This window comes from Rhinatrema bivittatum, chromosome 3 (genome assembly GCF_901001135.1).
Source record: "Rhinatrema bivittatum chromosome 3, aRhiBiv1.1, whole genome shotgun sequence".
Classification (NCBI taxonomy): Eukaryota; Metazoa; Chordata; class Amphibia; order Gymnophiona; family Rhinatrematidae; genus Rhinatrema; species Rhinatrema bivittatum.
This window is the reverse complement of record NC_042617.1, coordinates 307,664,094-307,681,115: the sequence shown is the minus strand read 5'-3', so window position 1 is coordinate 307,681,115 and position 17,022 is coordinate 307,664,094. Positions and strand designations below refer to the sequence as shown.

The window sequence follows — 17,022 nt, the reverse complement described above, 5'->3', positions numbered from 1 at the left end:
CAATGATTAAAAAGCCCTAGCGCTTCTAGAGCTGTACATAACAGGTTGTAGCCCCTAGTGGCACTATATGAGGTTTCCCCAGAGATTTAACAAACATCCCTTTGTTTTGTTTTTTAGCTGAATCTCTTGCATTTTTGGTACCACATGCTAAGACATTGCAATAGAATCCCTTCACTTACACAGGGGCCGATGCAATAAAGTGCGCTCAGGCTAGCATACAGGTTTACATGTGGTTGGACGCGCTAGACTAGCAGCCAATGCAATACGGAGATTAGCACGTCCAAAACATGCGCCCAGACAACTGCATAGCAGATAGCTCTTATCACAGGTAAATTCCATGTAGGTGAGTCTATGGGCTATTACCCCCCAATGAAGAAAAATCGCTGGGCACCCAATGAGCACTTAACGCGGCAAATTTAACTCCAACTCCAGCTCCAGAGCTGGCGTTCGATCCATCCACGAGTTAAGGGCTCAGGAGAAATTTAAAATAGTGTCCTGGGTTGTTCTTACCTTTATTCTTAAGCACCTACTGATTTTGGTGTTTAAGAATAAAAAGATAAAATGTAACAGATTGACGAAAAAAAAAAAGTTCTGGACGCATAAAATACACACGACACACTCCAAGCAGTTTTCACCCCTTACTATTGCGCATGTATATTTGGCGTCCAGAAACGGACCTGAAGCGGGATAAAACAGATGCTCATATTGCAGTTGTGAGTGCACAGCCACGTTTCCTGGGTGCCCGATGCATTTGAGTGCTAGGGACACATAATTCTTCCCTAATGCATCCCTTTTAACAGAGCAGCTCATTAAAATATAGCATCGGGAGCCCAGGAGGCGTGGCTGTGCGTGCGGAAGGAAAATGAGAACGCAACACGAGCGTCTTATTGCATCGGCCTGACAGTAACTGAAACACCTAAAAATGATAATACTCCATGGGTAGGACGATAAAAAGTGCCACAATGAAGCCAAGTCACAAGAGAAAGCAGAACTGGTTTAAGCTGGCCAGCACAGCCATGGTTGGTGGTGATTTTCTGCCTGGTTGCCAACCTGGAACCTTTTTTTTTTTTTTTTTAACTGTCTTCTTTTTCCTTCTTTGCAGCCGACGTGGAAGGAGACTGTTGCTTCTAGCCCCAACGTGGTACTTTTATTTATTTATACAGAAAACTGCCAGTGAACCCTATCATAATGTCCCCTCCCATTATACCAAGCCTGAAGCCTCTTGGTGGCATAGAGCCTCAGGTATTCTCCTACCCAGAAAGCACTGTGGCAAGGAGTCATTCAGCACCAATGCAGAGATGGCACCCCAGCGGTACAAAATCCGTAAGCAGCAAAGTCATCTGAAAGCACCGAAGAGGCTGAACTGCTCGGGACATGTCAGGCAGCTGTTAAGACCCACAGAGAATGCAGGGAACTAAAAATGTAGTAGGGCTACACTGCATTTAATTATCAAGCCCTAAGCAGTCTCTGAGGCCTAAAATGAAGAGAGTTATCACCTAATGTAACCACAGCTCAGCATGGCTGGCACCCCCAGAGAGAGAGCTGAAGCCCATGTACATTTCAGTATCTGGCAAATCAGAATGGGATAGGAGGGAGGGGAAGGTGCAGAGATGGGGGGGACCTCTGGCTAGGTGAGATACGCCTCCTTCCCCTTTCTCTGTGTTGATTCAGCTGTAACACATGGTAATTAACATGAGTTGCTTCGTTTGTGGACAGGAGGTCATGGCCATGCATACAGTGGTAAGCACAACCAACACATGGTGTGAAAACGTTTTGGAAGCAAAGGTTTTATAGCTAAGTTTTATAAAACAAAAACAGCCACGTGGGGCCGTCGCAACAGACCACACACACAAGAATGTCTTCAAAAGATTTGTGTAACCCCCCCCCCCCCCCACGAGGACCTCCCAGAATGCAGGGCACAACGTTGTCCCTCGTCTTCTCTCTCTCTCTCGTTACTACTCCGTGCGCTGCAAGCCCCAGGGTGCCGGGGGTTCCTTCCAGCAGGGAGAGTGATTCAGCTTCCAGGACCCTGGGCTCACAGGAGTGGAGATCCGCACACAGTCTCTCGCTTCCTTTGAATTCCCTTGCTCCACGGTGCTCGCGCTTAGGATGACCTTGCTTTGGGGCACCCTCCGATTCTCAATGAAGACGCTGGGCACACTGGCGAGGTGATCAATAAAACTTTACTGTAACCGAAAATACTTGGAAGTCCAGCTCATGACAAAAACCTCCAAATTTATTTTTTAAATTTTTCTTAGAAGATAAAAGGTGATCCAAAAGAGACCTCTTTTTTTTCCAGTTCTAACAGCAGAGTCAGTGTCACCTTTGGCGGCAGACACTAGGCAAGACCCAACCTTCCAGATGTTGGTGGGTTCACAGTAGGGCTCAGATCTTCTCTCGCCGAACGGTAAAAGGATTGGGACTCCTGATGGTAGAAATCCCAAGAAAATGTTCAAAATCTAAAAACGCTCTTTCCTTCTCAATGGGCAGGAAGTGATGGCAAATGAATTCTTCCCAAAACACAAGAACAAAAATCTCTGCAAACACACTTTTCTTTTGTTCCGGCAGGTCACCGATGTCCCTCTTGACTGGTCCGCAGGGAATCACAGCATCCTATCCACACTTCCCACAGGCAGGAGTGAAAATCCACCTTAGGCAAGGGCAGGCTCCCAAAAAATAAGATACACAGCTCTTCCAAAAAACTTCCTTTTCCATTCTCTTCGTCCCTAACAGACCTGAGGGGGGAGGGGCGCTGCTGGCCAGGGCAGAGTCTCTTCCCTGCCCTTGGATCAGGCTACAAAGCCTAAAAATAGTGATCAAACCCCTCACCACTCCTCCAACTCAAAAGTCCAAAATGCTACTTCCTGAGCATCGGGCTGTGGGGGGAGCACTCTGAAAGCCCTCCAGCTTCCTTCAGCCAACCAAAAACTCTGCCTGCTTTTAAGGAAAAAAACCGCTATTAACCCAGACAAGCCTCCGTGGAGGTGGCTGCAAGGAGGGCCTGCAAACTACTCTAAGCCCTAACTTACACATCGATTTTAAAAGGCACTGCTCACGCAAAAATGCCCACATAAGTGCATATGTGGGCAGCAGGCGAGCAGCGCAGATTTAAAAAAAAAAGAAGCAAAGTACGCGCGAGGCATAAGAGTGAAAAGGGGGGGCAGAGCGTTCCAGGGCAGAGCCAAGAATTAAGCAAGTAACTCCGAATTTTAAAAACTAAAACCACATCACACGTACGTTAGATATCTGCACAGCTTTATTGCTGTTCCCGATGAGGAGCAAGTCTGCAGATCTCGAGTTTTAGGGCTTACAGGACAGGGTGAGGGATCTGGGTCAACTGGGGGTGTGAGTAGGATGAAGAACCAGAGGTGTCTGAAAGAACTTGCTACCGGTATTAACCGGACAAACTAGTGGACTAATTGCAAAACTGGGAATTTGCTGACGTACGCACGTAAAAGTCGACAAGGTCCTATGGAAGACACATGCTCGCGTGCGCTAGCCGCGCCCAAGTAACCTCTTAAAACTGGGAGCATACTTACATTTTAAAACATGCGTCTACAATTAAAAATTCCAGCATATATCCTCACTTGCACGCCAATTTGTGCGTGTATGGGCGCACACGCACTCGCTTTAAAATCGACCCCTTAGAACTTAAGTTGGGGGCAATTTGAGCAGTGGAGATTTAAGGGTCTCTACATTTGCATAAGCTGTAATCAGTGAATCAAGTGTTAAGCGCAACAGACGCTTATATCCAGGGATACAAGAACACAGACTTTGTAGAAATTATAATTTTGCTTTATTGATCAGTATAAGTATTCTTGGGAGATGCTGGATGCCCTCTCTCTGACAAACTGACCAGCATCTCTCTGTATACAGGAAGTGATCCTTCTTTTATAGATAACATGCACTCTACCCTTGTACAATATTGTAACAGTTTAACAAAGAATCCAGCTAAAACCAAAGCAGCCATTTTATTTGCTAGGGATGTGAAATGACCCCGACTGACTCTCTGGCCAGTGCAAGGCCATGGGATCAGTAGTATTCTGTATATCAGTCCTACTTATGTTACTCCCTTTGATCTGTAAAGATCACAGGATGTGTAGAAACAGAAAGACACCCCTTTGGGATCTGCACTAGAGAACTAGGCCCTAGTATAGGACCTGTGAGGGGGGGGGGGGGAGGAGGAGGAGTGCTGCGTACACCTGCTCAGGAGCAGGTGGGGCATTTTGCTTCAGAGGGGAGAAAGCCCAATTTTCTTTCCTCCCCTGTTCCAGTTTGGCTGGGTCTTACACCGCTGGCTAAATAAATAGAATAGGAAGTGAGACAGCACCTTTCGAGTCCACCTGCCGGCCAGCAAGTGTCGTCTCCGTATGTTTGGATTGTTTTACGGATTTCTGGACTTTATACTAGAGGTTGGTTCCTGGTTCCCCCTAGTCCTGGCTGGGGGGAGAAAGCTAGCAAGAGAGAAACCCCATTTTTCCCCATCTCACATCCAGCGGCTGTAATCTGCTAACTGTCCTTTTGGCTGAAGGTCTGTTTTCAGGCTTCCAATGGACGTGCCCTTTTTTGGGGGTTTTCAGGAGGAAGGTTTCCGCCTCCCTTCTTGCTTAAGTGGTGGAGAAAGGAGTTTCTTTCCCAATGCTGTACTGCTTTGGGATTTTCTGCCAGAAAAAAAAAAAAAAAAAAGAGCAAAGCAGCACCGGAGGAGGACTTTGAGAAGTGAAAAAGGCTTCCAGCTAGAGGGTCAAGGACTGGAGCTGGGGACAACTGCGGAGAGGACATCTCCAAATCCTGCCGCCCCGATGGATGCCTGCATAGATTAAAACCTGTTTCCCAACCTTTGAACCCAAGGCACACCTAACTAACAAAAATGTAGGACACGCCACCCTCCACAGGACTGCCAGTATGCACATGGAGAGGACTTGTATGATCAAAAGTACTGAATGCCCCACCAGTCTCTTCCAAACTTTAAAAGAAAGGGAGAGGGGGCAAAGACACATAAAATCATCATAACAGGCCTGCTCCTTCTATATACAGTACAAGTGCAGAAGAAGGGAGAATTCTGGTGATGCTCAGTTACCTTGGCTGCCGCGTGTGGCTTCCAGAGCTCCGTCCCTGCTGTTGCTCACAAACACTCAGACTGAGTCACATCCAACGCTCTGGGCAATATCGCCCCTTCTTACTCACCCTGGGGATGAGAGAGGCTGGAAGGATTCAGATAAGGAGGTGCTAAGTGCACTGCATGCACCACACAAAACAGGGTCCCCTGCATGCTGCCCGGTAATAATTACCAGGCTCCAGGTCCCATGCTGCAGCTAGGAAGAAGAGGCGACATGCATGATTATACGGGCTCAGAAAGGAACTCCTGCAGGTTTTAGAGCCACCGCTGGTGACTTTTGTTGCCGACAGCGGAGCCCAGGGGCTGCTCTGGACCCATGCATCAGGCAGTGGCGAGTGGCTTTTCCGTGGCACGCCCGATCAGGTCTGAGGGCGTACACCGGTTGCGAAACACTGGATTAAAGTGAATTTGGATTTGGTTTGGGGACATGGATACAACAGTGAGAAAATGCGTTTGGTACCAGCTTGTCAGTATTGAAGTAAGCCAGTAATCTTTTGTTGCAACACCCGTCCCGAGTATCGTAGTCTAATTCTTTGGCACCTAACGTTCTCCAAACAGACGTACTCAGTTAATACCCACAACAAAAGGGTTTTACTCTGCACAGTGGTCCCTGGGAGTCTATCCACCCCCCACCCCCCCCAGGAATCCACTTTCCTGCTGCTGAGAGACTTTGTGAGCACTTAGCCCCTGGACAGAGTGTGACCCCCCCTAACTTCATAGTACAGCCTAGAGAAGGGGGCTACAGGGAGAGACAGAAAAAGGCTCGTACAGACGTAAGAGAATGTCATTCGGGACAGCAGTGGAAAACAACTCTGAAAACGTGGTGCCAGGAGGCAGAGAAAAATAGTCTTCGCCCCCCCCCCCCCCCCCCCCCAATACCTTTTTTTTTGTTGAAGGGAGCAAGATTAATCAGACTACTTTCTTTGCTTTTTTTTTTTTTTTTTTGCTCATTGTTTTGTCCGGGGGTGGGAAAATATTTAGGGAACATCGATTCTCTTCAATTTTGCATTTGCTTTTTTTTTGTGCTTAACATTGATCCTCTTCCTCCCACCCCCTAGTTTTGGCTCATTGCCCTTCTCTTCTTACCCCCACCCTGATGATCACCCTCTCCCCCCCCCCCCCTCCCCCGCTTCCTCTGAACCTCCTGAGGCAATGGTGTCTCTTCTGCCCTCACAGCCCTGGCCCTGCTGCAGCAGCTCCCTGCAGTCCCAGTCCCAATGGCTCTTCCACCCTGCACCCACTGTAGATGCCCAGGAAACCTGGCACCTGGGGTTTCCCCCCAGACCTAGCTGCCAATTTATTTTTTATTTTCACATTTTGCTTTTATCATCTGTCCAACCTCTCTCCAATCTCACGGCGTCTTTGAGATGGGCCAGAGGGCTTTGTGCAGCTACTACTGCACTTGGGATAACATTGCCCTCCAAATTTTAGGCACCCAGCTGACCTGAAAGCCAGGGATTTCTCTATCCCTGATGGATATTACCATTAAACAAAATATCTTCCTCTACGCTAACTAGAATAGATATTAAATATTAACTCTAAACAATTTGAAGCAAAAAAAGTTTTGGGTTTTTTTTATTAGAAAATATTGAAGAGAAAAGTTTTCCATCTCAGGATCATCCAGAAAATGTCTGAAGAAACAAGCTTGGAAAGCTGTATTCCCTTACTGGAATACAGAGAGGGTCCAGATGGTCTCTTCGTGAAGTCTAACGTCCTGCCTGAACGTAGATGGGAATAACTTTTTCAGTCTCGTCCTTGGATCAGTTCGGCATGCAAGTCCATCCATTCCCCCCAGCCCCAATGCGTCTGAGCCATTCTTCCACTGCACTGGCAGACTTATGTACAGACCGGACGACAGGGTCTCCCCCCCCTGAATGCTTTTTTCTACTGCTACCACAAATCTGTGCATCAAAATGTAGCAGTGTCCCTCAGCCACTCTGGTTCTGCAGTACTTGACCCTGCAAATAGTAGAGCATAGATAACAACGGGAGACACACGAGTAGAATTGTGCGTCACACTGGAAGTGCTTTAAAGCATTTATTTCCCAACTTTCACACCCAAGGCACACCTACATTAAGAAAAGTGTTGTGTGGCACACCAGCATCCATGGAGCAGGCAGTGCGGACTTAGGGAAGTCTCGTGTGGCCAGAAGAAGAGTTAGGAAAGCACTAAAAGCCCCACCAGTCTCTCTTCTAAATTGTAAGAGAGGAAGAGTGGGGGTGGTGATACACAGGAACCCATCAAAGTTCACAGAGCTCCCTCCAGAAAAAGTAGAAGATGATGCATTGTAGCCAGCCCGCTTGGTTATAGTTACCGTGGCTGCCGCCTGTGGTCTGCCAGCCCTCCTCCACTGCTGCTGCTCACAACACACAGACTACAGTTCACATCCAGTGCTCTGGGCACACTCTCTTCCTCATCTTATCCAGCCAGGGGATAAGACGGTGGCTTGAAAGCCAGGGAAAATGAGGAGATGCCGTGTGCACTGTATGTGCTGCACAAAGCGAATCCCAGCTCTCTGTGCTGCCCATTAATTCCCAAACTCCGGGGTTCATGTTCTAGTTAGAAGGAAGAGACATGTTCTCAGAAAAAAGAGCTCCTACACATTTTAAAAGTGCTACCACTGGCGTCTCTGCTGCAAGGTGCAGAGAGCAGAGCCCCGATGCTGGCTTTGATCTGAGCATCGGGCAGAGGTGACTTTTCCGTGGCACACCTGATCAGGACTGAAGGCACATCAGTATGCCATGGCACACTGGTCAGGAAGCTCTGCTTTAAGGTAAGCCCTGAGCTGAGTAGTGGGGGTGTGGACAAGTTTCCTTGTTAAGGGAGTAGGGAAGTGGATATTTTGGAAAGCAGTGACAGGACCCATGAAAAAAAACTGGATTAAAAAAAAAAATAATAATAATAATAATAATATGGCTGCAGCTACTGGCCTGAGGCGCTACCCCCAACAGCTGACACAGCTATGAATATCTCTTCAGTGTTTTAACATTAACCTGGGAATCCTTCCATGCCAGCATCATGGTCAAATTCGGCTAAATATAGTCTGGCTACAGATTCCAGTGCTGGCAGTGCTACAGGCAGAGTCATGTAATCCAATGCGTCAGCGGGTGACGCAACCTCAAACACCCCATCCTGGACAGAAAAAACAGATGAGGGCTCACAAGGGCAGATATGTTACACCGGTCAGCACACTCATCAGTGACTGATAACACGGATGACCTCAAAACCCCTTTCCCTCCAACTAGAGCAGACTCAGACACATCAGTGAATGATTCACAGAGGAATGACAAGAGGGCAGACTGAGGAAGGAATAGGAGGGAGAGGACTGCATCATGGAAAGGGTGGTGAATGTATGCAAGAGCCTCCCAAAGAAGGTGGTGGAGGTAAGAGTTAACAGGATTCAAGAAAATCTGGGATAAGCACAGAGGCTTCTCTATGGTGGGGACATTAGAGCAAAAATCAGAGATCAAGTAAGGTCTGTAGAATTATACTAGGAAAATAAACCAACCAGGCAGAGTCTATGGGGGCACGTAGGTCAATCTGTCATTGCACTCTAGGTTTCTAAAATCTTTTCCCCTTACAGCAGAAATAAGACAAACCACCTGCTTCAGCATGCTTTACTTAAGAGTGGAGTAGCCTAGTAGTTAGAGCAGCGGGCAACGAGCCACGGAACCCAGGGTTCAAATCCCGCTGCTGCTCCATGTGACCTTGGGGGCAAACCACTTCACTCTTCACTGCCTCAGGTAACAAACTTGCAGGCCGATACAGTAAGGAGCGGTAGGAAGAGGCGCGTTACGGCCGGGCGCACCCGCGTTTGCCGCACGCACAGTTCGGATCACCTACCGCTCGATACTGTATTGAAATAGCTTGCAAATGCAAGCTGCGTCCGAGAAGCGTTAGGCCCACGCAATCCATTCTACTGTATAGAGCGCTATACAGCGCCTATACAGTATCCTGGGTGCGCTGGTACCTGTCATTTCAAATGACAGGTACCAGGGGGGATTGAGAGTCCTCTCTCCCCCCCTCCTGAAGCAAGGCAGGGCAAAAATTAAAACAAAAGTGAATAAAGTGTAATAAAAGTAAACTTACTGCATGTGAATTTTCTTTGAACAGTCCTCTCTCTCTCTCTCCTCCTCCCGAGGCGCGTACTGCGGCTCCCCTGCCTCCCGGGGGGAGCTGGCGCGAAAGCGGCTTCCAGCAGACCCCGCCGGCGAAGGTGAATGAATGCGCGCCTGTGCGAGCAATTTGGTCGCTCAAGGCGTGACATCACGACGTTTGGCGTCACGGCGAGTGACATCGGCGTTCGCTAATGCACTGCCTTGAGCGCCCAAATTGCATTCATTCACCTTCGCCAGCGGGGGCTGCTGGAAGCTGCTTTGGCTCCCCTGCCCCCGCCGAAGGTGAATGAATGCACGCCTGTGTGCGCAATTTGGGCGCTCAAGGCAGTGCATTAGCGAATGCAGACGTCACACGTCGTGACACGCCGTGACGTCTAACGTCGTGACGTCACACCTTGAGTTCCCAAATTGCACGCACAGGCGTACACAGGCGTGCATTCATTCACCACCAGCAGGGGCTGCTGGAAGCCGCTTTCACCGCCGGCTCCCTCCGCCTGGATGAATGCACGCCTGCCGGCTCCCGCCGCGTACGGGCGTGCATTCATTCACTCACCTTCGCCGGCGTGCATTCATCCAGGCGTACGGGCGTCCATTCATCCACCTTCACCGGCAGGGGCTGCTGGAAGCCGCTTTCGCCGCCGGCTGCCCCCGGGAGGCAGGGGAGCCGCAGTGCGCGCCTCGGGAGGAGGGGAGAGAGGACTGTTCAAAGAAAATTCATATGCAGTAAGTTTACTTTTATTACACTTTATTTACTTTTGTTTTAATGACATGTTGAGCCAGGGTAAGAGTCCCGGAGGGGTGAGGGGGTTGTTTGCCCATGAAATTTCGTCTCTCTGACCTGACGCTCCACACTAACGCAGGGGTAAGGGTAGGCGGTAAGTTAGCAGGTTAAACGCGTGGCAAAACTACAGGTTAAAGAGGAGATAATCGGGGAGCACATTACTGTATGGGAGGGAATAGCTAATCGAAGCATTTACATCTCATATACATGCTGCGGGCGGAAAGGGTTATCGGTTGATTTAAAGAAGCGGTAAGGATGAGTTAAAAGGGATAGTGAATCGCGGGTTGGACTTACAAGGCCAAATTGTGAGTTAGAAGTGGATTAGAAGCAGGGTAACCGCAGCCGTGCTTTACTGTATCGGCCTGTTGGATTGGGAGCCCTCTGGGAACAGGGAAATGACTACAGGACCTGAAAGTAATCTGCTTTGAAGCGCTGAAAAGTGGAATACAGAAATCAAATTAAATTAAAAAACAAACCTATGTCAGGTCAACTTTGAGGAAAGGGAAATAAAAGCAGCACAAGCTTCTCTCACACAAACTCACAATGCCATAATACAGCAGGGGTGTGCATTCGTTTGCAACGTATTGGCAATCCGCAACATATAGGGCCATATTCGTTGTATTCATGGGGGAAGCGAAAAGTATCGTGATTCCCACGAATACAACGAATCTTCACCGAATTATTCGGCCACCTAAAGGAGCGAATTTAAACAAAAGCCCCACCCTCCTGACCCTCCCCCCAAGACTTACCAAAACTCCCTGGTGGTCCAGCGGGGGTCCTGGAGCGATCTCCTGCACTCGGGCCGTCAGCTGCCAGTATTCCAAATGGTGCAGATAGCCTTTGCCCTTACTATGTCACAGGGGCTACTGGTGCCATTGGTCGGCCCTTGTCACATGATAGGAGCACAAAATGGTGCCGGCCGTCTATTGCTCCTACTATGTGACAGGTTCCAACCAATGCCACTGGTAGCCCCTGTGACATAGTAAGGTCAAAGGCTCTCGGCGCCATTTTGAACACCGGCAGCCGACGGCGTGAGTGCAGTAGATGGCTCCTGGACCCCTGCTGGACCACCAGGGAGTTTTGGCAAGTCTTTGGGGGGGAGGGTCAGGAGGGTGGGGCTTTTGTTTGTTGCAGTTAATTAAGTTTTAGCCCGGAAAAGAATAAGAATGGAACGTATAAACAGATCGGGGCCCTCCCCTTGCAGAATGCAATGTATCTGCCCTCCCCCACGAATACCGAATGTAACGTATGCGGTCCCCTCTGCACATCCCTATAATACAGAACAAGGGACAGCAGCAGAGCCAGCTTCCCTCACACAAGCTACCCTAAAGACTGCACAAGTACACAGCAGAGATCTCCCTTATAAAGGCAAAGGAGTCTGGATCTCATTTTCATTCAATCCTTTGCTTCTGCTGTAGACAGCAAGTCAGGCTCTAATGCAGGGTGTCAAAAAAAAAAAAATACATACAATCCTGGAGGGCCACAGGTCTGGTTTCCAGGACATCCCCGATGAATATGCATTGCATGTAAGCGAGACAGTGAAAGGAAATGCGTCTCATGCATATTCATCAAGGGTGTCCTGAAAACCAGACCTCTTCATTGCCTTCATGGACTGCTTTATGAAGGCCCCGGCTCCAACAAGTACCAATCACATGGGGTCCTTGAAAAAGCAAATATTCAGTATAAAAGAAAATCCTGCAGAGGGCACAGCTTAGGTGGACATTTCAGTAGAATGGATAAGCACTGCCTCAAACAGATCTTGCATAGACTGCTGAGGCAGAGCAGAAGACAGGGTAAGTCTTAACAAGCCCGACAACCTGAAAAGCAATATTCAGCAGGCCAGCATCAATCCCAAATATCTTGATTGAATGGCTGGGGGCACAGCTTGCTGGTGGACTCTTCTCTGACCTGAACATGCAGGAGTTTCAAACTATATACAAAAAAAAAAAAAAAATTACTAGAGGGCTCCTCCTAAAAAAAAGGTGCCAGGGAGCTGTATCAGCAAACATCATGGCTAGGGATTTCCCATGCCTCAGTCTTCAGTGCTGTATGCTAAGCCGCAGAGGTGATGCCACCGACTGCCAATAGTGCAGGCAGTGACATAAGAAATGCCATGACCTTAGGAGACCCTCTCTGCTATGAGCTAAAACCACAAACTCTTATTACTGAGACCTCCAAATGGCTGTCCAAGTGCAGGCTGCAGACCTGAAGAACTTCAGAAAGGAACCAGATGTCCCTTTCTGAAGGGACATCTGGTTCCAACTGGAACATTTTACCCTTATATTCAGTACAACTGAAGCTCTACTAAAGCTCACAGGTACCAGGTGAGTAACCAACAGCAGCAAACCACATTTTGCAAAAAAAAAAAAAAAAAAAAAAAACATCACCTGCCCTATTTCTCCTCCTCTACCTGCTGGTCTTATTCCTAGGTTTTCTTTCTACTCCGACAATAGCATAAGCTTTATTATACTTTTGGCTCTTATGTTTTGGGCAGAATGGAAGTAAGTACCTTTCATTAGACACTTCCCTTTGTTTAGATTTCTGACAGATCATATGTAAAATAAATATATATATATATATATGTATTCCTGCTGTACCCAGCAGGAGAGTTCTGAAGCCCATACACATTTGTCAGGAACGATGAAATAAAAGTCAGAAAGAGGTTGGGGGTGAGAGAGACCTAGCAACTATGTTTTAGTTACTGACTGAAACGATTAAGGGCGGTTACCATGGTTTTAAAATACAGACTGTTCCCATGTGGGTCGCTCACTATCAGAAATGGCCTCTACTTGGACATTAATATATCATGACTGCAGTTCTCATCTAGAAAGGCTTTAAGATGCTCTTTATAAGGCGGGATGCAGCCACCCCAAGGGTGAATGGCCAGATGATAATTTTCTGGCACCAGCACAGCTTGAAAGCTTCAGATGGGGGGCTGTGACCCAGCTACAATGGGGGGGGGGGACACCGTCTAGACATGCCCGAGGTTACCTGGAGTCAGTGTCCGTTCTAAACCTGCCTCTTGTGGCACAGGAAGGTAAAACTGATCTGCCCAAGGCTGCAGTGCCAGGCTTTTAAACTGGGTGGTAGTCTAGCATTAGGGCACGTTGAAATGCCACCCTACCACCCACTACTTCTCACCTCGCACTTTCGAGCTCGGGTCCGCTAGTCGGTTCAAAATTTGGCAGCAGGGATCAAAAAGCTCAGGTACCAAAGAAGTGCTACTTGTCTCCCCTCTACCCCCAGAGGTGGCTGTGCGTCCCTCCCTACGATGGTAAAAGCAGAGCTGGGCCCTAATCTGGCTGAAGGATGCCCATATAAATCCAGTTCCTGCAGCTGTAACCGCTGTGCCACGCCTCCCCCTGATTAACAGCAGAAGCTGAGCGAGATGCTGGAATTAATTTACCAAAATCGGTGGGGGAGAAAGGATGCAGGAACTACGATACTTCTGATTCCGGATAATGCGGCGACTCTGTACGACTTATGTGAACGTCAATCGTCTTCCTTCTCCAAAGCCGGGCAAGGGACAGAGAAAGCTCCTTGGCCTCTCGCGCGTGCATGCCCTTCTCTCTCTCCCTTTCCGAGAGCCACGCTGGGCCAGGGAAGCTCAATCTTTGGATCCTGGGGACGGGGCCCCTTTAAGATCCCTCCGAGTCTCCCCCTCCTCCTCCTCCACGCTGTGTCTAGAAAGCAGGATTAATAATTTCCTGACCAGCCGCGGCGGCTGAAAATGGAAACTGATGCTATTCCATTAAGAATCAAAAAGAAACAAAAAAAAAAGGTGAGGGAGGAAGTAGGGCAACCGAGTGGGGATGAATGAGGCAAGAGGAAAGTGCGAGCAAATAATGAAGACAAAAAGGAAGAAAACGGGAGGGAGAGCCTGCAACGGCCAGAAAGGTCTGTGCAAAAGCCCAGAACTGCTCTCAGAAAGTGTAACGTGGAGATTTCCAAGTCTGCTTAGCAAAGAAGGGAGCCCCACGAAGCCATAAAACGAGAAGAAAAAGAGGGGGGTGGGGGGAGAAACCTGCTCCTCTCCATCCCCAGAGCCTGTGGCCGGCTCTCCCCGTCTGGCAGCAAAGGCAGAAAGAGAGAAAGTGAGCGAGCAAGGAGGTGCAAGAAAGACAGGGACAAAGTGCGCGTGTAACCAGAGGCGGAAAGAAAAGAAGGGGAGCCAAAAAGTAAAGTGGGACTTAAAAAGAGGAGAGACCTACAAAAGAGGGAGAGTGCGCGAGAAACCCAGATCCTGGGACGGAAAAGGCTAGAGCGCTGGGAAAGCCGAGGGGGCGCGAGCGCCTTGCCCTCTCTCTCCCTCCCTCACAGGATGCAGTGAACCATTAACAGGCGCACACTAATTCCCAATATACCCAGACGCCAAATGGCGCTTTGAAGGCTCGCGTTCCCAACAAGGTGCAAGCGAGACCTCCTCGCACTAGGGCTTGCAGGAAGCTAGCAGCGTGCAAACTTTCTCCCCACGCAAACAAAACTGCTGCTTAAGTTTGGGTTTTTTTTTTATTGGTTTGATACTTGGAGGTGGGAGGGAAGAGGTCAGCTTTCTTGCGTTTGCTGTAGATTTGTTGGTTGTTTTTTTTTCGCACTCACCTCTGAGGCTCGGGCAGATAAAAATCCACGGAAAACCCGAAGAAGCTGCCCGCAGGTCCGCCGTACACAGCCGGGGTGTCCACGTCCAAATTAAATCCGTTAGCCCAGTGCCAAGCCAGGAGCAGAGAGGCTGAGAGAAAGGAAGCCAGGGCTGGCTGCATGGCCGGAGCGGGGAGACTGCAACACGGTGGGGGAGGGAAGAGAAAAAGGAAGAAAAAAAAAAAAAGAGAAGATAATCCTCTACTTCTCTCCAGCAAGCGAACTCCACTGCCAGGCAGGCTGCTCGCAAGCCCCTTTCTAAAACTTGGCTGTAGGGTGTGTTTCCAACCCAGAGAAGTGACTCACTCGCAGAGGAGGGGTTTCTGCAGACTCACTCGCTCCTCTCCCTGCCCCTTTTCTGTGGGCTGAAGGGCTGCATGCCTCTAATCGGCTCTCTTAAATGAGTGTGTGCGTGTGTTTGCACTGCATGGCCAAAAAAAAAAAAAATTCCCCATAGGGGGCATAATACAATTTATTCAGAGCCATTTTATTTTTGCAACTGCTTAATTTGATTACGCCAGCCAGGGGATACCAAAGGTTGTCTTTCCAGGTTAATTAGCTTTGAAACCTCAAAAGAGAGGGAAAGAAAAAAAAATAGCTATAAGGCTATTATATAATATACTACTTTTTTTTTGTTCATTTCATTTGAGCCACTTTGTACATGTGTTGCCAAAAAAATATATAATGTTATGCCAATAAAGTTTCTTGAATCTGAAACAAAGAAAGGCATGGAAAGAGGGATATAGGTTTTCTCTTCAGCTCCTTCTGGGTGTCTATGTAAAGAATAAGTGAAATGGCATTTATTCTTAAGCCAGTTTTAAAATGTCCTCACTGTTTGCAAGTGATTGTAAAACGCTAGAATACTGATAAGTAATATCCAGAAAGGTTGCAAGAAGATACAGTTTGGATGATTTCTAGCCCAAAGTTTAGGGAGTGTATAGGAGCCAGACCCTGCAGGGCAGAAAGAGCAGTTGCCCACCTATAATTTTGTTTTAGTTAGTTGTGCAATTTGTTGAATGAGAGAGGCAGATTATGTTTAAATTTGTTAATTAAAGTGAAAAAAAAACATTAAATAGAGAACAGACTGCATTGTTCCCTATACTAACATCCCACACATAATCCATTTGGGTTCTGTTCAATATTATTTTGTATTCCCCCCGAAACCCCATACCCCACTATCTTCCAGGATCCCCATAAAGCATGATGGCAAGTGAAATGTATAGGTTTAACCAAGCAAAAAACATAAAAGAAGTCAAAAGTTGTTTAGTTTAGTTTATTGTTGTTTATATACCGATGTATCAGACAGACCATCACACCGGTTTACAAAGATTTCAATATTACAAGAAAATACAATAATTCATAAAATAACAACAGCTAAAAACTACACAGGGTAAGAAAATAAATTAGCTGTTAAAACAAATGAAATAAAACTCATAAAACCTAGTCAACATAAGAGCATAATAAAGCATTAAAAACAAAATATGTAATAAAACAATCATAAAACCAAAAACTAGTAAAAAATGTTGGTAGCCTTTGCGATAGAACTATATTTCTTGCTTTATGCAGTAGTGAAGATATATAGGGTATCCAGTTATCTAATACTCTTTCTTTCTCCTAGTAATCCTACTTGTCCAGATAATTGCTCCATGAGAAGATTATGTATCGTTTGTAACTGAGAATGGTTCAACCTATCTCCAATTTCAGAGGATGGCATTTTTGGCCAAAAGGAAAACCTTATTTATCCACAACTGTAAATTGTCTTTCTTGAGAGAAGAGAAATCTCCAAACAAAAGACAGGACTCTGTCTACATAAGAAAATACTTGTTGCTGAATTCATTGAATGTTTGCACATAGCCTATCTCCACCATACATTTAATGCATAGCTCAAAGTCAATCAAATTGCACAAGTATGCTCACCTTTAAGAAAAATGTACCATACTGGATCAAACCAAAGGTCCATCAAGCCCAGTACCCTGTTTCCAGCAGTGGCCAATCCAGGTCACAAGTAACTGGCAGGGTCCCAAAGGGTAGATAGATTCCAGGCTGCTTATCCCAAGAATAAGTAATAAATATCTGCAACGCCACCTCAATAATGATGTATGCACTTTTCCTGCAGGGACATATCCAAACCTCTTTGAAACACAGCTACACTAATAACTTTCACCACATCCTTTGGCAATGAATTCCAGAGTTTAATTATGCACTGAGTAAACAAATATTTTCTCTTATTAGTTTTAAATGTATTAGCTAGTAACGTCATTGTGTGTGCCCTGATCTTTATATTTTTTGAAAGAGTAAACAACTGATTAATGTGTACTTGTTCCATTCCACTCATTTTATAGACCTTTATTATATCTTCCCTCAGC

At 47.2% G+C, this 17,022-nt stretch overlaps 1 protein-coding gene across 2 annotated transcripts in view; it reads right to left on the bottom strand.

Moving 5' to 3' along the window:
* ITGA5 (integrin subunit alpha 5) overlaps positions 1-15,071 on the bottom strand; it is a 263,376-nt gene extending 248,305 nt beyond the window's left edge. The window contains exons 1-2 of one of the 2 annotated variants that reach the window (XM_029595141.1): positions 14,963-15,071; positions 14,618-14,794 (exon numbers count right to left, since the gene is read on the bottom strand). In XM_029595141.1, the coding sequence (XP_029451001.1) occupies positions 14,618-14,778 (161 nt within the window). In that variant the 5' untranslated portion in view covers positions 14,779-14,794; positions 14,963-15,071. Of the gene's footprint in view, positions 1-14,617 lie in introns of both variants that reach the window. The other variant, XM_029595140.1, reaches the window with a different exon arrangement.
* Positions 15,072-17,022: the final 1,951 nt, after the last annotated feature.